This window comes from Festucalex cinctus, chromosome 1 (genome assembly GCF_051991245.1).
Source record: "Festucalex cinctus isolate MCC-2025b chromosome 1, RoL_Fcin_1.0, whole genome shotgun sequence".
Classification (NCBI taxonomy): domain Eukaryota; kingdom Metazoa; phylum Chordata; class Actinopteri; order Syngnathiformes; family Syngnathidae; genus Festucalex; species Festucalex cinctus.
In genome coordinates, this window is record NC_135411.1 from 50,891,275 (window position 1) to 50,915,944 (window position 24,670).

A 24,670-nucleotide genomic window follows, 5' to 3' on the forward strand; every position below is an offset into this window, starting at 1 on the left:
ATAACTGTACCAGGCAAAAATGCCTACAAAAGAAGCATAGATTACTTATGAGCACAACCGTATGACCATTTCAAATTTTAATTCAGACAACAAAGTATGCTGTAAGTTTCAGGTGGTTGAGGTATTATTTTGCTTAAGCCTAAGACTTTTCGTGGCAAATGTGGGACATTTTTCAGTCAACACATCTAATAACATGATGTGAGAAAAGCAATGTAATACAGAGATGATGTGATGTTGATCAATCAATCACATGACCTGAATCCATTCCAAGTGTGCGTTTCACTTGCTGATGACAAAACTGAAGGGAGAATGCCCCAAGAACAAGAAGTTGCAGTAGTCCCGGCAGAGCATCACAAAGGATGAAAGCCAATGTCTGGAGATGGAAATGCATTCCAAACTTAAAGCTGTAACTGAGTGCAAAGCAACCAAGCGTTAAAAAGTGAGAGTTTGATTTATGATTGTTATTTTGTCCAAGTACTTTTGTTCCATTAAAGGCCCAGTGTGTATTTTTAACACCATCTAGTGGTGAAATAATATTTCATTCAATTTAAAAACAATATTGATTTTAGTAACAATATGTTCTATCACATCTGCATACACTCGTTTTTTTTATTATTATCATTTATTTATACATGTATAGAATCGTAGGTCTAGTAATCATTAATTGCATTACCTGGCTGGAGTCTCACTTTACAAGTAGCTGACATGTTTTGCCGGCATCTTCCTGCAACGGATGTCCAAAGGTCAACTTTGCGAATGTCGTTAGCTCTGGTGGTTCTTCTTGTTCTAATGGGTTGACCGCCTCTTACCTTCCACAGCTGGGGTCTGTAGGTGGTCCGAGTCCCGTGATTCGGGCTCCTGTCGCTTGTCACTTTCTTGCTTTGCTCTCACAAGCTTTTACTATTTTATCTATTTATTTATTTTACTCAATTTCTCCCGCTAGCCGCTTGTTAGCCACTCCAGCCTAGCTCCGACTAACTCCTGCTAGCCGCTCGGCTAAATTCGGCTCACTCTTTCCGCTTATTCCTCACAAGGGTCACGGGGGATGCTGGAGCCTATCATACCTGGCTTTGGGCAGTAGGCAGGGGACACCCTGGACTAGTTGCCAGCCAATCGCAGAGCACACAGAGACAAACAACCATCCACACTCACAAGCACACCTAGGGACAATTCGGAGCGCCCAATTAACCTGCCATGCATGTCTTTGGAATGTGGGAGGAGACCGGAGTACCCGGAGAAGACCCACGCGGGCACGAGGAGAACATGCAAACTCCACTCAGGAATGGCCGGAGCCTGGACTCGAACCCAAGTCCTCAGCACTGGGAGGCGGACGTGCTAACCAGTCAGCCACTGTGCCGCCCCAATGGACACTTATATCGCATATATCACAGCTTGAAATACAGTAAGTATTCACCTCACGGAAAGGAGCCACTGTTTCAGTTACAAAACAAACAGCTGTCTTCTAGATTGGATAAAAGCGAGTGTTTTAAATAAAAGGCAAAATGGCATCTCGTGAGCAATTGACAAGCTACAGCTCTAATTTTATTTTTTTTTCTATTTTTTCCAAGATACAGCACCCCATTAAAATAGCTCACATTGTATTAAAAAAACAAATACCCCCCCCCCCCCCCCCAAAAAAAAGAAAACAAACAAAAGTAGTGGATGAGACATTTGAAATGACTGCAAAGATAAAGTGGAATACAGTGTGTTCAGGACACCCTCGACAGTACAAAACACACACACAGTCATCCTGCATAAAGATAATTGGTTGCACATAACGATCCACTTTCTTTGAGCGTACAGAATCGTCACACAAGGTCCAAGACAATTAAGACATCTCTGCTGGATTCCGCTGACTCACATCGGGGTCACGAAAAGAAAGACAAGGCCCAGAATATCAAACAGACGTGTGGCATCACACAGCTGCAACTTTATGCTGTTCAAAGTAAGAATTCCCTCTATAAAAAATGTTTGTTTGTTTTTTTGCTGTGTAAACATTTGCAACCAAAGGCACTATCTCGTATCCCGCTCATATCATCCAGGATGATTCATATTCACGCGCAAGCCCCTTATAAGGACTCAGAAGTGTTACAACTGTCCGTTTTGTTGCAGCCTCAAGCGTTGACACGTTGACACCACCACCATGTTAACTGTTAACACACAAACATGATGAACGTGGCTGAGGTGATAAGTAGGGAGACCCGGGCTAGTTGTATCTCTTTTTATACTTTTATATATTGCTTGGAATCAATATATCATATATCAACAAAATGTATACCAGATGAAAGACCAACGTCTTAGGTATATTTTTTGTATTTATGTCATTTTCATAATTTGTGTCAGTGCAGTTATAAGCCATAAAATACAGGGAGTGAACATGTGACATGTTGCCCCACAAATGGGTAAGTTGTCACACTATATGAGGTAGGTTGTCACACTGGATTTTGCAACTAAAAACAAGGGCAAAATTATCCCTTTTCTCCTGTGTTTTTTTTTTTAAAAGCTAGAAAAATTGTTTGACATTGAAAATTTACTATAGTCATTAAGCAAACTTTAACATATAATATTATGAAATAGATTAAAGTCCATTGGAACTGCTGGCATGGAGGTCATAGCTTTCAGACTCAAATGCCTGTTTTGCTTCCCTTAACCCCTTGAGAAATGTGAGAATAAATTTAATAATAATAATAATAATAATAATGCTAAATAAATAAATAAAGCATTTCCTTTAATGGACTGATGGATGGCTCATCGTGAAAGTTAAACCAGTCCTGACATGTGAGCATACTGTAGTTCCAACAACTGGAAAACCCTTTTTTTTTTTTTTTTTTTAAACAATGAAACAAAACCTATCAAACTAATTTCCTCACTCTTGAGACTCATCATCTGAAGAACAATTCTGGCATCCATAAACACAGTTGCCAGAGGTGTATTTTTCATTGGCCCGTTCTTTGCACATGTGACAACAAACCCCAAAATGACTAAGACAAGTTGCCCCAAACTACCATGTTGGCTAATTCTTGCTCTAGTTTAAAGTTAGCTTAAAACAGATAAGTGACTGAGGCATGACAAGATGCCTGAATCTCTCCTCTAACGAGTCCACATGAATTGCTGCTAAAATTTGTGTCTATGTACGACACCTGTTCAAAATATATGAAGTTGAAAAAATGTACTTTGGGTTGTGCAAAACAGATAACTGGCACTCATCTCAGATCACAAAGTGCTATTCTCTTCTCAGACAGTACACAACCCTGACTATATATACGAAGAAAACTAGTATTTCACTTTTTCGTTGTGCCCTCTGGTGGAGAAGAAAATTGCAATGTGACAACTTACCAGTGATACAACTAGTCCCGGTCTCCCTACTAACAAAAACAGTTCCCTTTAGAAAATACATCCAGTTTTTTTGCCCACTCCTGCATCCAGCTGAATTTTAAAGAATCTTGAAAGTCTAGTTTAAGCCTCAAAAACTAGCCAAGACAAATCCTACTATCCAGTTAGGTTTTCACTGGAGTTGCTGCACTTTTCATATAATGCTACAAGTTCAACACAGTTTATATCATGCTTTGAGTATGGCCAAACCAAGAAAGCTGCTAAATGCCGGAAATGATTACATTACATTTAAATAATCTCTCCAAGAAGAAGGCTGATACAACGATATTGCCCTACTTTTAGTATGAGCACAAAAGAGTACTTGATTGTTCCATCACCAGTTAATACCAGTCACGCTGCCCAGCAAAAAAACATTTGATTTAAGGTGTATTCAAGGATCTTCTCAAAAAGTAGAAGCCAAACGTCCGTTTGTCACTTTCTAAAAAAAGCGTATGGCAGACATCCTATCAGCTCTCCTGCTCATCCGCGGGGGCGGGGCCAGGGGCGGGTGCGCATGCTAAGCTAAGAACAAGCACGCACGAGGTTGTTACGGCAGATTGATTGACAGGATCGAGAACCAATTGTTAAGATGATCCACCCGGAAGACGGAGAGACAAAAGATCCTTGAATACACCTTTAAAAGAAACACTGCACAATATGATATAATTACGTGTAAGACTACCACTCTAGTGCAGCAGCATTAAAAACGTGTTTGATTGGCCATCTGGAAGCCAGCTACAAAGACTGCATGGGTAAGTCACATGGTAACTGTGAGTGGCCAATCAAACATGACATCCCAACTGGGAGTGTTAAACACTCACTGACCTGAATATATGGATGGCCGATAGGCCAAGAATCTTGAGGTCACTTGGCCGCCATCTTGCTGCTTCGAGGAAACCTTTCGCGTTATGTACGGAAATGCCACTGAAATTTCGAAATCGCCAGTACTATCATGGCTGTGGACAAACATTTCACCGGTAAGTATGATTGAAATGGAAAGAGTAGATTTATATTGTCATATATACATATATTATATGGTTTGGTTGTTTTGTTTTGTTTTTTTGCCATTGTATGTGCCCACATATTGCATTTTGTGTTGGACGAATGATTGCTAGTTTCCTAAAGTTCTTGACAACTACATTATTGCCTGCTTCGTGACTCTAGTTAGAATTAAGTGGGAATAAATCATGTTTGTATAGATCAATTACTGTAAGTCAAGAGGTGAAATAAACCTTGTTATTTTTCCAACATTGTTGATTGTGGTTATTCCAAGACTGTTGGAAACTCCTAATTACGACCGAGTTCTGGTCATGTGCTTTTGTTGTTGTCGCTAAAAACTACACAGATCAGCTTATGAACTCTTTGCTCGTAAAACCGAACAATTACGGCAAATAATGAGTTGTAAAGGACAGGACATTGAATTGTGTACGCTACGTAATTGTGGAGATTGTGAAACAACCAGCTAGCGGACGATAACACCCTTGTAAGTGTTACTATTTCTTGCCATTCACAAATCCTTCGGCGCTCTTCGCTATCTGTTGAAATTTGAAAAGTTCTCTCAACTCGGAAACTCGAAAGTAACTTCCCAGTTGTCCAGTGGAAAATACGAGATGAGCAGGCATTCACATGCAGTTTTCTACTCGACCTGTGCTATTTACCATAATTACGATACCACATGAATGCAATTTTTTCTTATCTGTTATGAATTTTGAAATTAGCATCTATCGTATTGGCATCTATACATGCATTGTACTATGGTTTTGATCATGTAAAGTAGTTTGTGGCCCTCTATCCTTAAATTAATTCTTTAAAAAAAAAATAAAAAAAAATGCAAATATCTAAATTTTAACTTAAAAACTTTTTTTTTTTTTTTTTTTTTTTTTTAGCTTTTATTTATTTATCTTTTTACGATTATGCCAATTTTGTAATTGTGGAGTGTAATAATTGAATTTCGATTCATTAAACTGCCCTACATATTAGCCACTCCCCTAGCCCCCCCACCCCCATCCACATAATACCCCCAACCCCCCCAGGTCCCAATACTAAAAGTCTGTACATGCGGTGCCTATAGAATGTACAGTAGTCTGCTCACGAGGTCAAAGTTACAAGATGGCTGCCCTGTGACCTCAACGGTCTATATAGGCGTGAATGGGCTATCAGCCATCCAGTCATTTAATCAGGTCAGTGGAAACACGTGGGAGCTCAGAGGAGGTGCAAAAGGACACAGACACCTTCTGTTACTTGAACAGCCTCACACTTAATTGTGAGCAATTGTAAAATCTTCAATGAACCATAACAGTCACATTTGCTTCAGCTGGCTTATTTGTGTGCTTCCAAAGCAAATAATATCATCAGAGTAAAACTGGAATGATGCTTGTTAATTAAAGACCTTGTAAAATGTGGAGCTCCAGAGTTGAACGTTTGTTTTGTTTTTGTGTTTGGTTGGCAAAAACTGTGCCCAGCGATGCACTTGGGCCCCAGCATGAGTTGCCACTACATAACTTCAGCGCCTTCGCTCACATCAGCATTTATCTGGCACAATTATCATGTGCAGTGATGTTGCTCGCTACATGCCTACGTTTTGAAAATTGATCTGTCATTCCTGTCTCCAATTTCCCAATGTAGTCTCATTTTACAGAACCTTTAAATTCAAAACATCTTCCGTGTTGTCAAGTGTGTGCGAGTCACTCATTGAGGATAGAGTCCGGTCTATCGTAACCAAAAAGCCTGAAGTCGGCTTCGTACAGCTTGTAAAGTTCCCTCCGCATTTCCAGGGGCACCGTGCTGAACCAGTCTGATATCCAATCAGCGGATGTCACGTTCCTGTGCGATTTCGGAAACTCCACCACATTGTCCACGCGCAGCAGTCGAAGCAAATGCTCGGCGTCTTCCTCGGCCGTCTCCAAGTGGCCCACAAAGTCATACTGGATCTGACACGGATGACAAAGGCGGTGCATCTGCCGCCAGTGATCATTAAAGGGATGGACCTTCTCCGTCTGAGGGTCCAGTAGATACTGGATGAAGTTTAAGAAGGAGGGCTGGACTCCCTTGGCAAATGCCTCTTTCAAAGTGTCGGGGGGAGTTGGTTGGTTGGCATAACGCCGCAGCATGAACTTACCATAGGCTTTGTAGAAGACCTCGTTGTTCCCCGCAAATTTATCTCGGAAGGCCGATATGAGGCGCACAAAGGGGTCCCGCACAAAAAGGAACTTTTTGTATTTCCTCAGTTTGGCCTTCAATACAAAAGCAACACATGACATTTGTTACCACACATCCGGAGCAATCACTGAAAGTAATAACAAGTGTCACCTCTAAATTCAATTTATACAGGTTCACATAGTAAGTACTAGGGGTATTAAAAAAAAAAATCGATTTGGCAATATATCGCAATACTACATCGCGCAATTCTCGGCTGAATCGATTTTTAAACTTCAATTTTTAATGGAAAATATTCAACAAAACGTCTTACTTCGGGTTAGGATTCACACCTTAAGCATGGAAGAATGTTATAAGAACGGAACATTAAGCCTTAATATTTTATTTTAATGCTGTTCAAGCATGAAACAGATTACGTCCTGTATAAGACTGAAGTTTCAGATAAATAAATAATACATTTTCATACAAATTTTATAATCTACAAGTTTACTGATTAGTATTTTCTAAATTTGAATGGAAAAAAATCGCAACAATCGACTTATAAATTCGTATTGGGATTAATCGGTATTGAATCGAATTGTGACCTGTGAATCGTGATATGAATCGAATCGTCAGGTACTAGGCAATTCACACCCCTAGTAAGTACTGTACTTTAGTTGGAGTCCAAACCAAAATCACACACACAAATGGCAAAACTTTTCATCTCAACAGACCTTCAAGTGGTCCCTTGCCAACTTGCCATAGCGCTTCTTCAACGTGTTGAATGTGAAGTGGTTGTTGTAGTTGTGAGCCACCCAATCGGTGATGGTCAAAGGGTCTCTTTTGGGAAGGCCCGGATGGAGCAGGTTGTCGTTGAGAATGATCATGATTCGCTTCCAGTTGCTACAAGACACCTAAGGTGATAACATAAAAAGTTAACCTGAAGGTCAGGTCAATTATCACAGAAAAATGACAAGCTGCTAGATGTGAACATAACAGCAAATGCGTGTGTTTGTCCAAAGACAAACGGCAGTGGGACCTTCAAAGTAAAACACAATCTGTTAAAGGGCTAAAATGCATGTACTGGTTCTTCATTGTATGTTGAGTAAGGCTTGATTTGATTTGATTTGATTTATTTGTTCATTTTTCCTTTCGGACAGCATTGTTGACAATCAAACATTACATCATACAATTTTGACATACAATAACCGAAAAGAAAAAGGGCTGGCAGGAAGAAGCATAAAGCTTATAAATTCCCGCCCCCATACTAGACTAGGACGCATAAAATCAAATAAAAATAATAAAAGTCAGCAGAGATGATAAAATTTCACTCAGTTCATCAAGTCCATGAAGTTAGAAATCCAGATGATTGCATTCGGAGACATTTGATTCAAGCCATTTTCTCCATGTTCTTCTCCATGGTTCTCTCCAATTTATGGATAATAGTCTTTAAGTCATCAATTTCTTCCGTTCTTTTACCACTAGGCATGTTGTAAAAACAAAAGAGTTGTTACAGCTGGGCCGCAGGGGAGTAATCGCAGAGCGATAAGTTGCGTCCTTCTCAGTCAGAGTCAGGAAGCACAAGTTTGGCTTCCGCTTGCGATGAAGAATTTGTGTAGTACTTCACTCATTTTTAAAGTTGTATCGCTCATAGTGTACTGGGCAACTACACAGTAAATTCTGTAGAGTAAATTTGACTCTATTTTGAATGGGACCAAATAGACTCATTTGGAGTGGGTTAATGTTAGAGCTGTCAAATGATTACATTTTTTAATCAGATTAATCACATCATAGAATTTTGATTAATCATTGACTTAAAAATGCTTTTTTTCCCCAACATATTTTGCCCACTAAATTTGAAGCACACTTGTTACGTGTTAATTTTTTTGACATTTAATGATATGAGGATGTCTTCAAAAATGTATATCCACTGCACACGCTCATCCTGCTTTTTCTAATCAATTAATTATTTGCATAATTTAAAATGGGGGAAAAAAATGATCTACGGCATATGGAAACATTTATTAAATGCTTTACTTTAATGCATGTAGTTATGTTTATTACTCAAACTCCAACAGCTACCTTTAATGTAACCATCTGCTGTCGGCTAAAAAGGATCATCTGCCGTCAAAATTAATAGTGTGATTAATCTGTGGTAACACAATGATTAATGTGATAATATTTTGTGAATAATTAGTTAACGCTTTAACTTTGACAGCACTAGTTAATATTAGTGTTGTTCCGATACCGATACTGGTATCAGCAGAAGCGCCGATACTGCATTAAAACAGTGTTATCGGTATCAGTGAGTACTCACAAGTAACATGCCGATACCATTAATTCCAACGCTAATATAGGATTTTGGATGCAGCATCGTGTGTCTTGCTCGTGCACGACATTCACTGATATGTGACATGTTCACTGCATGCTGATCTAAGATATTCTATTGGCCATTGAATGCTCTCAACCAATAGCAGGACAGCTTTTTCATCCATTCATCCATCCATTTTCTTGACCGCTTATTCCTCACAAGGCTTGCGGAGCTTTTTCATGTTGAGGAAAAAAAAAAATGTAATTAAGTATCGGTATGGTATCGGCCAATACTGCAAAGCTGGGTATTGGTATCGTAACAACACTAGTTAATATTTACACTTGGAAGCGAACCCACGGCAACCACCACCGAAGGCAAGCAGGTTTTTAGAGGGAACTTTATGCTTGAATTCACACGAAAGTAGGAGTTAAAAAAAAATCATTCACTTATGGTTGACGTCAATGAATGAGGATAATAATATAATTGACAATACTAATCATCCACCCATGTAGGAAACAGCATGATGAGTAAAGAAAGCAAGTGTGGAGTGACACCTACTGGAGACGTGAGTGTAAATGAGGTCAGTTAGTTTACAGAAAAAAATAAAATCAATTTGTGAAGTAGACAGTAACAGTCTTAAAAATCATATAAAACTCAATATCAACATTTCATTCAAGGTACATCATTTAAGACTAATTTAAATTGAGAGTAATAGTTACGGTAAAATCATTCATGAGGAAAATCGGTCTGCTTTACAGAATTAAAAGTACCCGTACAATATTTTAAAGCAAAAAAAAAAAAAAACCTCAAAAGAACTAAAGACACCTACAAGGTACGGAAATAGATGTTTGAATTTTAGAGATTCCTAAAGTTAGTAGATAAAACTTACAGTGTAAGAAAAATAATTTGAGGTTAAAAACTTTGAAAGATCTCAAACATAGGCATGGTGAAAGCTTATACCATAAGTTTTTTAACTAAAATAAAAAATATTCACACTTTAATATTATTTTCATATGAGGAGTAAGCGGTTCAGAAAATGGATGGATGGAATTGAGAAGTCATTGAGTAATATTTTCTTTCAACCAATCTCGTCACATGCACCGAAACGACTTCAGATGTATGGTTACAGTTACTGTGCTTTGAGCCAAATTCATGTCATCTGCCTCTCTGTTGATCAGTTTATAATTAATTCAAAGAATCTTAATTGAAAATGACTCACTTTAATGACAACACAGTTACTTTTTTTTTGCATAGTTTTTCCTACAATGTAGACAATGTGTACTTATATATATTTTTGGTTAATTTTATAAAAATGCTTCATGTGTTTGTGTACCTTATTAAAATACTGACGGAAATAACACTTCAACTCTAATAATGACAGTATTGTATTCCTTTTATATCTGCCCATCTGCGCATCTCCTAGGGCAGGGCTGGGCAAACTCGGTCCTCGAGGGCCGGAGTCCTGCCGGTTTTAGATGTTTCCCTCTTCCAACACAAGCTGATTCCAGGATCGTCATCAGGCGTGCAGAGCTTGCTGATGAGCTGATCAAAAATCAGCTGTATTAGAGAAAGGAAACAACCAAAACTTATTCCCATGCTCTACCGTGGCAAATTTGCGAGGAAAAAAAACTCAGAAACTTACGAGAAATACATGTAAGCCTTTTTGGCCTGTGGGATTCCGGAGGCAGCTGACAGGTACCGGCTGGCCAAGCGGAACGCGGCTTCGGCGGTTGCTGAGGCAAAAACTCGGACATGGGAGGAGTTCGGCGAGGCCATGGAAAACGACTTCTGAACGGCTTTGAGGAAATTCTGGTCCTCCATCCGGCGTCTCAGGTGAAGAAAGCAGTGCACCATTAACACTGTGTATAGTGGCGATGGGGTGCTGCTGACCTCGACTTGGGACGTCATGAGTCGATGGGGGGAATACTTCGAAGACCTCCTCAATTCCACAGACACGTCTTCCTTTGAGGAAGCAGAGTCTGGGGACACTGAGGTGGGCTCTCCTATCTCTGGGGTCAAAGTCACTGAGGTGGTTGGAAAGCTCCTCGGTGGCAGAGCCCCGGGGGTGGATGAGATCCGCCCGTGGTTCCGAAAGACTGGATGTTGTGGGGATGTCGTGGTTGACATGCCTCTACAACAGGGGTGTCCAAACTACGGCCCGGGGGCCATTAGCGGCCCGCCGTCCATTTCTTAGTGGCCGGCGACATATGCTAAAAATGGCATTTGACTCAGTTCAAATAAAATAAAAACAAAAATGTTTGGAGATGGTCAAAATAAGAAGGGAAGGTGTCGAAAAACACAAGGGCTATTAAAGGTTATTTTAGTTAACTAAAACTAACAAAAAAACTAAAATTCAAAAAACAATTTTGTTAACGAAATAAAACAAAAACGAAGATGCTTTTTAAAAAAAGAAAACTAACTGAAACTACATTTTAGGTTTACAAAACTAACTAAAATAGAACTATAATTATAGCAAAAATGTCCTTCGTTTTAGTCTTTGGTTATTAATTTAATGCCTTTGGGGATGATTTTAAATGTGACTTTTAGATTTATTTTGATATAAACTGGAATAATGACCTCGCGCCCGTGGTGTTTTTTTTTAATGTTGCGCACGAGTAATACACATTTAAAAAAATAAAAAATACATAAAAAACTAATACTGAAACTAATTAAACTAAAACTAAGCATTTATTAAAGAACTAAAACTAATAAAAAAAACTAACAGAACCACCCTGAAAAATAATTAAAACTAATTAAATTTAAAAAAAAAAAAAAAAAAAACTCAAAACAAAATAAAAACAAAAATGAAAAATTCCAAAACTATAATAACCTGACTGCCATATTAAAAATTGGTTTATATACTGTAGCATTTTTCTAAATATGCAAAAGCACAAATAAATTATTTGTACAATTTTTAGGACTAAACACAATTTTTCTTCATAACATTATGTGGCCCTTGTGTCCTTCTGATTTTCTGTATGTGACCCTCACATGAAAAAGTTTGGACACCCCTGCTCAGCCGGCCTCACTTGGCGCCCCACACTACTGTAGTAGACTAGCACGTAGCAATCAACATGTCCTCCTCACCAGTGTGGTCGTTTTTCTCCATAGCAGAAGATCAAAACATTTTCAGCAAGGATGCTAAGATGTGGAAAGAAGGCTTTTGCTCACCTGAAAGTCCGTTATTGCGGCAAAGCCGTTTTGAACTAATGTGATGCAGCAGCTACTGGCGCTAAACTAACGGCGCTAAGCTAACAACCCATCAAGGCAGCAACAACAACAAGGCTAAAGCCATTAACGCCAAAGTTTTGGCATTCATAGCGCTAGACAACCAACTTTTTTCTGGAGCCGATCCGGGTTTTTGCAAGTTAATAGCACATTTTGAGCACATCCTCCCAAGCTGTCGCCTCTTCTAGTCTGCGTCCCGCCCCACCTGTATGATGTCACTGATTCGGCCATAGCTTGACAAGAACGGACTAAACGTAAGTTTCACCGCAGTTGGAGCGTGGGGGTTTCGAGGATGCGTGTCATAGGTTATTTTATTTTTAACTCTACTATCTCTACTGTGTCCAGTGCAGTCAAAACATTAATACTCTAGTGTTTGTAAAATGATCAAGCCAAGCAGTGAAATAACTCTTTAATGCCAGTTACTGTCGGCCACAACACAACACAACACAACACAACACAACACTCTAATGTTAGTAGCTTATTTATTTATTTATTTATTTATGTGTTTTTTTTTTAAAGGTACACTCAGTATTATACAGTGGCATCTAGTGGTGAAACAATAAATCATTCGAAAAAAAAAATTGTTTGTGTTAGTAGTATGTAAAAAGATATGTTGTATCGCATAAACGTACTTTTTTTTTTAAATATAACGGTTAGTCTAGAAATCGCAAATTATCTTACATGTCCGGGCCGCGGCTTCTAGTGTCCGCCATGTTTCGCCGCCATCTTTCTGCTACGGGTGCCGTCAAAGACAAATTTCAGCGCTCCATTTCTTAACGCGTTTTTGGAACGCACTTCCGGTTTGTATGGCGACCGCATGTCCACGAAGAAGAAGAGTTTCCGGTCCCCGAAGAGAGCATTATCAAGCATCACACTTACTTTGGGAATTTATTTTATTTCAGCGCGACAAAACAAGAGTTTATATTGTAGCCGCATTTGCCAGATGGAGAGAAATGAGGAACAGACTAAGTTTGGGACGTGCCGGTGCCTTCGACTGCTTTCTACTTGACCGGTAAGTAAGAGTACATTTGTGTTTACGTTTTGAGAGCGAGAGAAAAAGTATACACCGTACTAATTAATACGATGTTCGTACCTTTGTTTTACGATCACTGTAGCTGTTGATTAGCAACTCCGCACCACTCGAACGATTTCGTTATGTAGCTACTTGCTTTGAAAAAAAAAAAGATTCCCGCTGGCACGTTATATTTAGAGTAAATGCGCAAGTTATTGTGTAATGTAATGTAACTGTGATTTCGGAGGTATATTTGCCCATAACTTCAATGGAGAATCTAAAGCATACTGTATTAGTGGAGGAGTTGAAAATTATTTTCGTTGTGGTTGGTGAAAATAGTGTTCTCGAAATTAATTTTCGGCAGGGAATAACTTTCTGGACTTAAATGCTGGCTGTACCGTAAGCACGGCTAGAGTCTGAACTCTCTCACTCAAGTGTGTACTGGTCCATTGTGTAATTGGGTGCACAAGAATTTACAGGCTGCCACGTTTTCCACGGAAATTCGACAAGCAAGCAGCCTTTGCATATTCTATGCAGTATGCAGTCAAGTTACTTTTATCTAGCTAATACAATGTTTTGGGCCCAAAAACTAAAGATCTTACCTCTATTTTGGGGGCTTTGTTGGAAAGTTGGTGACATATAGTAGTATCATCAATTATTCTATTTTATTTTATAATTTTGTTTTTGTTTGTGTCACACTAGATCAACAGCCAAACTTGAGGGCTTCCAGAACCATATTCTGATGTATACAAGCATTCATGCACCGTTTAAATACATCACCGACCTGCAAGAAAAAAAAATATCAAGGGGAGAGTCAGCAGCCATATTGGAATGCCCCGAATGAGGACACTTGAATGGAGGACCCCAGAAGGCTTCGGTGTTGTACCACCAGTATCTCCACCTACCATATCTGAGCTGCAACAAACTGAAGTCAGCCGACGTCTTGGTATGTCATTTACATATGGACGGTATTACACACTACATGAACTTTTTGTGTGAAGCAATACGGAATGGTCACATGTACAAGCACCACTTGTTTTACACAGGACCTGCTGACCAGGTGTCTGAAGCCATGGAGTGACTCCTCCCTCACTTTCCTCAGCAAGCCTTTGAAGAATATGATATCATCGTTGGTGGGAACATGCCCTCACTCCATAACATGTACTTGTGCAGTCAAGGAGCATGTCAAACTTAATAAAACCAGCAAACATTGAAGTGACTTCATTTTTACTGCAGTCTGTTCACACAATCAATGGACAAGCCTTCCTTGATTTTGCCCCAATAACATCATAGAGTAGGCGAAAAGTAGTGTTACAGATCATACTATGTGTTCGGGAGAGTTTGAGGAATGTTGCAATGTTAATGGGGGGCAATGTCTGCAAAAAAAACAAAAAAACATCATGGTATTGAGTTAATCAGATATTTTAGCTGTGTACAACACATACCTGCTCTGTAACACTACTTTTGCCCCAAACCTGTATGTCTATTTTCCATATTTTGAAATGCACAGCGTATTGGTAAAATTCTGGAACAACTGCAATTCATGTAGCTCATTATATTCTAACAGCATTTTTTTTTTTTTAGTTAATATGTTCATTTCATGTAGACTTTTATTTTACTTTATTTTATTTATTCATTTTCATGTACTGTACCTTACATTCATTGGCCAATGAAGAATTCCTTGTCATTGCAAGCATTTATAATAATTCTCCAGGCTTTTGATGTTTTACATTTCTGGTCATGTAAAATAGTGTTAGGTTAGGTGTCGAATGAACACTGCGTGTTGACGCCAAAGGAAATAGTATTTTTTTAGTTATTCAAAATGTACAAATTAACACACAACAACAATATACAAGTTATACAAACTACAACAAGTGTCAGACATGGACTAATTATATGCCAGGTAAAAAACCTTTGTATTGTCCTCAAGGATCTGGGAAAGTGTCACTTATTTGCTACAAGTCCACCAAGGTGCTGCAGTCTGGGATCCAGGTACAGGAAATCATGGTGGTGCTGATGTGTCAAAAAGTATTTCTTGGTGTCAGTCTATCAGCTGGACTTGGATATCTTCATGTTCCTCCATGGTCATTTCCTGTACGAGTCTCTGCAAGAAGGTAACAATTGTATGTCAGATGAGGTACCAAACAATGAACTGAAAGTCACTGAGCCAATGAAGTACATTATTATATGAGCAAGACTATTTGTGAAAGCCATGTAAATTCCTGCACATCGAAGTACAAGGAAGCTGTTGTATCTTCAATCAAAATTAATTAAGTTGCTTAGTGATATTTATTAGGTAAAATTGTTCAACATGGTGACAAATCGATATCTGAGTAAAGGGTTTCAAATGTTTTTGTAAGCAGCACTTTTCTGAGTGGTTAGTAGCAACAAGACACGGGGGGGTTACGAGTCTGAGTTGCAGATGTGTAGTTCAGTTAACACCATTATTTTTGCACGATATACTAAACATATCAGCAAACGATGTAATCTAAATACCACATATTCCAAGCAAACGTATGTTTTGAGCCATTCACATGCATGCTCGAATGGAATTATTTTTCCATGATGACATAATTGTACGTTACGAGACACCGCGTTCTCTTCCGCGTTCTCTTCCTCGTCGTCTCCCTCGCCCCCTTTGAGATGGTCCACATGTCTATAAAACATAACATAACTGTATGTTCTCTGTTGCATGGTTTAGTTGCACTAACAAATATGAACATAGATAGCCATTATCATTAGCTGACGTACAGTATTTCCAAACAATGCCGACAAAAATATTAATTCTGAAATTAAATGACTAAATCACAATTATTAGGGATCTGTACAGTATGTCTAACAAATGCAATTCACTTACGTCATCACTCGAGGGAAAACCAGAAGTTGTTTGCGTTCTGTTCCCGTGAAATTGGTGGTAGGCTGTTGAAGTAGGGTCTCGCTGGGACGCCGTAGTTCGTGTGCTTAAAATCATTGCATTATCTTGTTTGACCGATAGATGGCGGTCGTGAGCTACACACTGGGGCTTAAGTCTGTGTTGTCTTCACGGCCCGTCCAGACCACGGGAAACTACAACCCGCCACACACCCACAAGGGTTGCTGCAATACCAGTATTTCTGTAAACCTGTATGCAGTATGCACTTTTGTCTACTTGATTTCAGTTTTTTTTAGTTAAGGTTGACAAATGTCAATGGATACAATTTTACCTACGGTTCACCTACCTAATCCTCATTGCACTTAGAGTTGAATAAATGCATTCTTATTAATAATGCATACATACATGAATGTTTTGATTTGTTTGTCCAGATAAACCAGTTGTAGTTCTGTATTAATTTAAAAACTAACTTTTTATTTTGTGTAATTATTTGTTAGTCATTTCATAGAGAAAATAAACATTTGAAAGAGACAAATTTGTTTACTGTTATAATCAGAGATACTAAAACATCACAAATTGCAAATTATATGAAGACTATATTAAATATAAAAACATAAATTTATCGGTATCAACCATACAAAGCAGGAAATTATCGGTTATCGGTATCGGTTGAAATTTTTCTTATCGTGCATCACTAATGGGAACTGCTGGTAGCCCCTTTCCGAGGTCATAGTAGGTTCCATTTATGGTTATCACGGATACCCTTCTGTGGTGATAGAATATCATAAAAAAGACATTTGAATGAATGTTGAAGTCTCATGAGACATGCTCAAATCTTGCCTGACATCACTCCGTCGTCCGTATTATTCCATAAAATTCCAAAAAGCAACAACATTTTGACTTTGATGGTTCTCCTGTACAACCAAGTAAAAGAGTACAAATGTAATCGTACCTTTGGAATGAAGCAGTAGACAATACCATGCCTCTCATCAAATAACAGATGATCCAGCTGATTGTCGGGAATGTCATCAAATGAACGTTTTTTGCCAGGAAATGACAGGCTGTCATTGGCACACACATCCTGAAGCAACCTCTTCCGGTTCTCCTGTTGATTTCATTTGGAAGGCAAATGTATCAATAAGTTAGGAGGAGTCTTTTTTTTTTTTTGCTAACACCTTAGAGTAGACCAAATATGAGACAGACATGAAAAATGATATAGGGCCAAGATGCCATAACTCAATAGCTGCTATTAATGTGGTGACAATAAGACACATACATCCCTTACCAGTTCCCACGGCATCAAAATCTACCCCCCGATTTATGGATAACATAGGTCAAAATGAGTCTTGTTTTAAATTTCACATTTAGCAGTTTGTATTTTGCAAGAGTCTCTGAAAGGCAAAGGCCAGCTAAAATAAGCACATTTGTTTTTGGTACTGTTGTTGTCACAAAGTTTCTTTACTCACTGAAGTAGCTGCCCACTTTGTGGTTGCTACACACCCAAACACTCAACTCAGAAAAAAAAAAAAAAGATGGATTTTTGCGGAAAGATTCTGATGATTTATACTATAATTGTACTGCAGTACAGCTACAATGAGACTGAGTCAGTAAATAAGCCTTACAAATAATTTACCACAAGTCAATCAGCTACAATTTCCACTACCTGTCTCTGGCGCAGATCTTCTGCCACTGGAGTCAAATGAATCTTCCACTCATGCCACGGCTCTTCTGCCTTCTTTGACTGGTTGCTCATTTCAACTGGCAACGGGTCTGTGGCTTTGCCAGTTCCAGGCTCTGAGGACTGGTTGACAAAGGTATCAATGTTGGAGTGGAAGGACGGGCTTTGCGGGGGTTGAGGTTGCTTCTGTTGTTGCTGATGTTTAGCAGGTTTTGGGATTTTGGGTCTCGGTGAGACAGGGTTGTGCAAATACAGACGGGACACTCCAACGTCATTCCAGTAGAGGATGATCAGAAGAATCATGAAGACGGAGCCCAGGATGACAAAAATGCGAAACATCCTGGATGTTCCCATCATGAAAGTGATGTGCAAGATGTGCTTTGCCAGCTAGGATCAACATCAACGCAACCTCGTTTTACTTTTGAAGGGCCTCGTCACAGCAAAACAATGGCAACAGCTTGAAATAGTTTCCTGGCTCTTTTTATGGGGTCACCAAGGCAACAGTTCTTCATTACACAGCTCTTGCTACAGAGTGAAGGTCCTCTCTCACCATAGCAATAGATAGGCGGAAGCTAAAGCTGAACCCGTGCTTATCATGTCGCCTTACAGGATGCATCCATGGATGAAATTCTCACCTCCGCTCCACGAGGCCAACTGCAAAAAGACAACACACACATTATGAGGACAACAAATCCAAGGAGATGCCAACACATTTTAAATCCAACATATAAGCATGACGATGATTTGGCTGGACCTGTAATCTAGCCTCCATGTCAATCCATGATTGATAACATTATCAACTAGTGTGGCACAAATTTCATTTGACAAACGTGGACATTCTCCTCCTATTTGAGGTTTTTCACAACCTCCTGCTCATCCTCCACCGATTCCCCCTCTTACACTCACTTTTCTTCCTCTGACTTCTTCCATTTTGGTTGAAAGCAGGTGAACTTATCCTGCTGCATTTTTGTAGTGTTCAAACCTGATCGGTTAGTCTACAATAAAACAGTCATGTGTTGAAACAGCTGAGGTACGTGTCAACTGGCGTGTTGATGTGATTCAACTTTTTGAAATTTTGTGAATTATTATTTCACCACTAGATGGCGAAAATATCACACACGGTCAGTTTAATTCAGATATCTTTTTTTTTTTTTTTAAATGTCGTTGGAAGCTGTTGTACTTGGAGCAAACCCACGCAAGCACAAAGATAACATGCAAACTCCATGCTTGAAAATTAAAACTGAGTTTGAAAAGTGTGAGGCACATGTGCTTAGCACTGGTCTGCCGTTTGATAATTACTCATTAAAGGACACACCAGTGTTTTTTCCGTTTTTTCACACCTTTGGAATGTGGCGTGACAAGACAAACAAGAACAATTAAACTACAGTGTGTGCCCATGTGAACACTTTGACAAGTTTTTTGACAAGATTGTTCAGCTGTTGAATCTATGGCAACAACAATGAAGGAAATCCTTTAAACAAAGGTGTCAGCAATAAAGTGTTAAGTTTACATCCTCAACAGTCCTGTAATATGTATTACTTTGATTTAGCCATTTTCCTTAGTAAAATTGTATAAAAACATTTTCTATATTGTACTTCCACTATTAGGGTTGTTACTTTTCTGGTCGCCAGTAAGTCGTGGAGATGGAAAACCATTTATTCTACATTCAGACATCACAGAGTGGGAAATGAACTGGGAACTAATTTTAAACATATGATATTTTTTTTTAATTGTAAATATAAAAATAAAAATAGTGAACAAATTGTCATATTATCTAGGCCGACACCACCCATTGCTGTAGGTATTCGTCTTGCCTAACTTATGGACTTGTAAAATGTGACTTGCAGTGATGAAGGCAGTTTAAAACAAGAAGTTGTAAGTAGTTTTTATATTGCTTTAGGAAGTGGACAACCGTGCGAGCCTCACATGAAGCCATAAAAACGGCGGAGCAGGCTCAGCTGCACCTCCGCTTCTCCGCGCGCATCTGTACCGCTGTCGCCACCGTCCTGGTCCTGTCGGCGGATGCCAGAACTGGCACATTAGAGCCAGGGGGACCGGGCTGTCCCTCACACACTTAGGCTCGTCTCGTATAAAAGAAGTTTCGCGTGGGGTTGTTAGCCCAAATACTGGAGGTAATTATTCAAGGTTGCCGAGGAAAACATTAATATCTAGCTTCATTTAATGCCAAAGTAGTCTCTAGCATTTAACAAATGTATCCAGAGTTTCTGCCACGATTTGGCAATGCTAATGCAAACTATAAGCGGGAGAATTAGAACCTTATTTACCTCTTTTTGGGACGCTGCCTGCCTGCTTGCCCCGTGACAGCTGAGCCCACTTGTGGCAGGTCTTTGATCTGATGCTCCGTTCCTAACCCGGCAATAGCCAGATTGATATTGCGCTTCACTCAAGGGAGTTCTCGACAATAAATTTGTGACTGTTCCATGGTTATTTACTCGGGAAAGGCGGGGCAATCTGTTCAATACTTCAGGCTGATTGGACGATGAGGCATTGTGCACGTCTTTCATTTGATATGGTTTAATTACAGGTCATATTGTGTAGGCCTGTTACCATGCACTTACCACGTGTGCTCATTTGCTTGTTAGACAAGTTTTTTTGTTGTTGTCTGACATCTTTCGAAAGACTGCCATGGGATATTATAAATGGGATATTCTGCCTTCTCCATCATTCTTTCTCCCCTTCTCTCTCCAGCCTCACCCCATCTGTAATTCAGATGTTGGCTCATGTTTTAAGATTAATACATATATTTAGAGTATAATCTGTTTTACCTACACAGCGGTGTAAAATAATAATTAAATATTTAATATTGAAATTAATAATAAAAATACCCCCAAAATTTTCTGCTCGCTCCCTTGCGGCCGTTCGCATATGTGACACTGCAGCAATGCCCACGGGAGCAAATAGACTCAGTTTTAGAGTAATATTTACACTTGAAAGAGCGTAAAATAAAGAATTGGAAAAACTAAAAACTAAAAGTGGCCCAAGGGATGAGTAACAAACTCACGACCTTCAGCTTGGGAGATTTCTGTTAGTATATCACTTGTGTTAGCTGCAGCTAATTCTGTTGTCACTCGAAGCTGCTGCTCCTCCTTGTATATTTCACGTTCTCCACAATGCACTCTGCTAGCACTTCTGGTAGCATGACAAAATAAAAGTGTTTTCTTCACTTTAATGCGAAAGGAATGTGTAATACTGAATGTTAACACCCCATATGAGTGTAATTTTAATGAAACTGAGTATTTGTATAGATTAGCTTTTATGAATTCTTTTATACAGTGCAGATATTAATGCAGATATTACTGATAGTAAGTCACTTTTTTCAAATCATTTGATGCAGTTTTGTGATGACAATGGCTTGATTTTGTCATGCAGAGACCTACTGCCTGTAAATAGTTTTACATATATTAATGAGGCGTGGCATACGACCTCTTGGTTGGATCACTGTGTCGCAACAGCAGACACACATGCTTCTCTGACAGATATGAACATTCTTTATGATGTATCAACAACTGACCATTTACCATTTGGGATAGGGATAAATGATCAATTGTTGCCTCTAACGGAAAACTGTTGTAATGAAAGTAGACTGTATTTGGATTGGAGTTCTCTCGCACAAGAAGACATTGTATCATATTGTGTAAGTACGGACATCTTATTAGAAAATATACACCTGCCTCAAGAAGCAGTAGTGTGTAGAGATAATAACTGTAAGAACTCTGATAATATATTAGCTATTTCTTCTATGTATGAGGATATAATTGATTCATTGATTAGGTCAAATAAATGTTTTCAAAAGCCTAAATTTAAAAAGAAAGTAAAACCGGGATGGAATGCTCATGTGGCAGAATTCTATGCAAAGGCACGTGATGCTTCTAGAGAGTGGATGCTGGCTGGAAGGCCAAGATGTGGTCCAATTTATGAGTATAAAAGGGTCACTAATGCACATAAATAAATATGCACTACGCTTCATTGTAAAAAATGAGCAGGCAATGAGAGCTGAATCTATGGCCAGAAAACTGCAGTGTAACAATACATGTGAATTTTGGAAGCAGGTTAGGGCCATGAAAACAGAAAACTCTCTACCATGTGCTGTTGATGGCAAAACTGGAACAGATAATTGTTATGAATGGGGTGTGATGGATGGACCCAGAGGCGGAGGAAACAGGCAGGAAAAGTAATGACTATAACTTTATTAACGGACTGAATCGTGGATAGACTTGGCATGACGAACGGGGGGAGAACTGGCATGACGAACCTGGACAGATGAGGCATGACGGATATGGACTGACTTGGCGTGGACAGATGCTGAGACTTGGCGTGGACAGATGCTGAGACTTGGCGTGGACAGATGCTGAGACTTGGCGTGGACAGATGCTGATACTTGGCGTGGCCAGATGCTGATACTTGGCGTGGCCAGATGCTGATACTTGGCGTGGCCAGATGCTGATACTTGGCGTGGCCAGATGCTGATACTTGGCGTGGCCAGATGCTGATACTTGGCGTGGACAGATGCTGAGACTTGGCGTGGACAGATGCTGAGACTTGGCGTGGACAGATGCTGAGACTTGGCGTGGCCAGATGCTGATACTTGGCGTGGCCAGATGCTGATACTTGGCGTGGACAGATGCTGATACTTGGCGTGGCGAGATGCTGATACTTGGCGTGGCGAGATGCTGATACTTGGCGTGGCAAGATGCTGATACTTGGCGTGGACAGATGCTGAGACTTGGCGTGGACAGATGCTGAGACTTGGCGTGGACAGATGCTGAGACTTGGCGTGGACAGATGCTGATACTTGGCGTGGACAGATGCTGATACTTGGCGTGGCCAGATGCTGATACTTGGCGTGGCCAGATGCTGATACTTGGCGTGGACAGATGCTGATACTTGGCGTGGCCAGATGCTGATACTTGGCGTGGACAGATGCTGAGACTTGGCGTGGACAGATGCTGAGACTTGGCGTGGACAGATGCTGAGACTTGGCGTGGCCAGATGCTGATACTTGGCGTGGCCAGATGCTGATACTTGGCGTGGACAGATGCTGATACTTGGCGTGGCGAGATGCTGATACTTGGCGTGGCGAGATGCTGATACTTGGCGTGGCAAGATGCTGATACTTGGCGTGGACAGATGCTGAGACTTGGCGTGGACAGATGCTGAGACTTGGCGTGGACAGATGCTGAGACTTGGCGTGGCCAGATGCTGATACTTGGCGTGGCCAGATGCTGATACTTGGCGTGGACAGATGCTGATACTTGGCGTGGCGAGATGCTGATACTTGGCGTGGCGAGATGCTGATACTTGGCGTGGACAGATGCTGATACTTGGCGTGGACAGATGCTGATACTTGGCGTGGACAGATGCTGAGACTTGGCGTGGACAGATGCTGATACTTGGCGTGGCCAGATGCTGATACTTGGCGTGGCCAGATGCTGATACTTGGCGTGGCCAGATGCTGATACTTGGCGTGGACAGATGCTGATACTTGGCGTGGCGAGATGCTGATACTTGGCGTGGCGAGATGCTGATACTTGGCGTGGACAGATGCTGAGACTTGGCGTGGACAGATGCTGAGACTTGGCGTGGACAGATGCTGAGACTTGGCGTGGCCAGATGCTGATACTTGGCGTGGCCAGATGCTGATACTTGGCGTGGACAGATGCTGATACTTGGCGTGGCGAGATGCTGATACTTGGCGTGGCGAGATGCTGATACTTGGCGTGGCAAGATGCTGATACTTGGCGTGGACAGATGCTGAGACTTGGCGTGGACAGATGCTGAGACTTGGCGTGGACAGATGCTGAGACTTGGCGTGGACAGATGCTGAGACTTGGCGTGGCCAGATGCTGATACTTGGCGTGGCCAGATGCTGATACTTGGCGTGGACAGATGCTGAGACTTGGCGTGGACAGATGCTGAGACTTGGCGTGGACAGATGCTGATACTTGGCGTGGACAGATGCTGATACTTGGCGTGGACAGATGCTGATACTTGGCGTGGCCAGATGCTGATACTTGGCGTGGACAGATGCTGATACTTGGCGTGGCCAGATGCTGATACTTGGCGTGGACAGATGCTGAGACTTGGCGTGGACAGATGCTGAGACTTGGCGTGGCCAGATGCTGATACTTGGCGTGGCCAGATGCTGATACTTGGCGTGGACAGATGCTGATACTTGGCGTGGCGAGATGCTGATACTTGGCGTGGCGAGATGCTGATACTTGGCGTGGCAAGATGCTGATACTTGGCGTGGACAGATGCTGAGACTTGGCGTGGACAGATGCTGAGACTTGGCGTGGACAGATGCTGAGACTTGGCGTGGCCAGATGCTGATACTTGGCGTGGCCAGATGCTGATACTTGGCGTGGACAGATGCTGATACTTGGCGTGGCGAGATGCTGATACTTGGCGTGGCGAGATGCTGATACTTGGCGTGGACAGATGCTGAGACTTGGCGTGGACAGATGCTGAGACTTGGCGTGGACAGATGCTGATACTTGGCGTGGACAGATGCTGAGACTTGGCGTGGACAGATGCTGATACTTGGCGTGGCCAGATGCTGATACTTGGCGTGGCCAGATGCTGATACTTGGCGTGGCCAGATGCTGATACTTGGCGTGGCCAGATGCTGATACTTGGCGTGGCCAGATGCTGATACTTGGCGTGGCCAGATGCTGATACTTGGCGTGGACAGATGCTGAGACTTGGCGTGGACAGATGCTGAGACTTGGCGTGGACAGATGCTGAGACTTGGCGTGGCCAGATGCTGATACTTGGCGTGGCCAGATGCTGATACTTGGCGTGGACAGATGCTGATACTTGGCGTGGCGAGATGCTGATACTTGGCGTGGCGAGATGCTGATACTTGGCGTGGCAAGATGCTGATACTTGGCGTGGACAGATGCTGAGACTTGGCGTGGACAGATGCTGAGACTTGGCGTGGACAGATGCTGAGACTTGGCGTGGACAGATGCTGATACTTGGCGTGGACAGATGCTGATACTTGGCGTGGCCAGATGCTGATACTTGGCATGGACAGATGCT

At 40.9% G+C, this 24,670-nt stretch overlaps 1 protein-coding gene and 2 long non-coding RNA genes across 4 annotated transcripts; 1 reads left to right on the top strand and 2 right to left on the bottom strand.

Annotated features, from left to right (window-relative positions):
* Positions 1-5,413: 5,413 nt before the first annotated feature.
* On the bottom strand, positions 5,414-19,985 carry LOC144032670 (carbohydrate sulfotransferase 12-like). 2 transcript variants are annotated; one of them, XM_077540106.1, is made up of 5 exons: positions 19,894-19,985; positions 17,594-18,262; positions 16,883-17,035; positions 7,242-7,421; positions 5,414-6,605 (listed from the first exon to the last, which is right to left on the bottom strand). In XM_077540106.1, the coding sequence occupies exons 2-5, from the start codon at positions 17,963-17,965 to the stop codon at positions 6,057-6,059; spliced, it is 1,254 nt and encodes a 417-aa protein (XP_077396232.1). In that variant the 5' UTR covers positions 17,966-18,262; positions 19,894-19,985; the 3' UTR covers positions 5,414-6,056. The 2 variants fall into 2 exon arrangements, with proteins under 2 accessions (XP_077396232.1, XP_077396233.1); XM_077540107.1 differs by lacking the exon at positions 19,894-19,985 and adding an exon at positions 18,363-18,479.
* Positions 12,515-16,240, bottom strand: LOC144032707 (uncharacterized). Its single transcript, XR_013287781.1, has 2 exons — positions 15,916-16,240; positions 12,515-15,714 (listed from the first exon to the last, which is right to left on the bottom strand). It is a non-coding gene; the product is annotated as an uncharacterized LOC144032707 (long non-coding RNA).
* Positions 12,717-14,396, top strand: LOC144032696 (uncharacterized). Its single transcript, XR_013287780.1, has 3 exons — positions 12,717-13,058; positions 13,761-14,004; positions 14,105-14,396. It is a non-coding gene; the product is annotated as an uncharacterized LOC144032696 (long non-coding RNA).
* Positions 19,986-24,670: the final 4,685 nt, after the last annotated feature.

Coding starts and splice junctions, on each gene's coding strand:
- LOC144032670 (XM_077540106.1), bottom strand. CDS start 17,965: ATGATGGGAACATCCAGGATGTTTCGCATTTTTGTCATCCTGGGCTCC. Junction 17,036..17,593: donor AAGATCTGCGCCAGAGACAG/GTAGTGGAAATT, acceptor TGAAATCAACAG/GAGAACCGGAAGAGGTTGCT. Junction 6,606..7,241: donor TGGCAAGGGACCACTTGAAG/GTCTGTTGAGAT, acceptor TTTGTATTGAAG/GCCAAACTGAGGAAATACAA.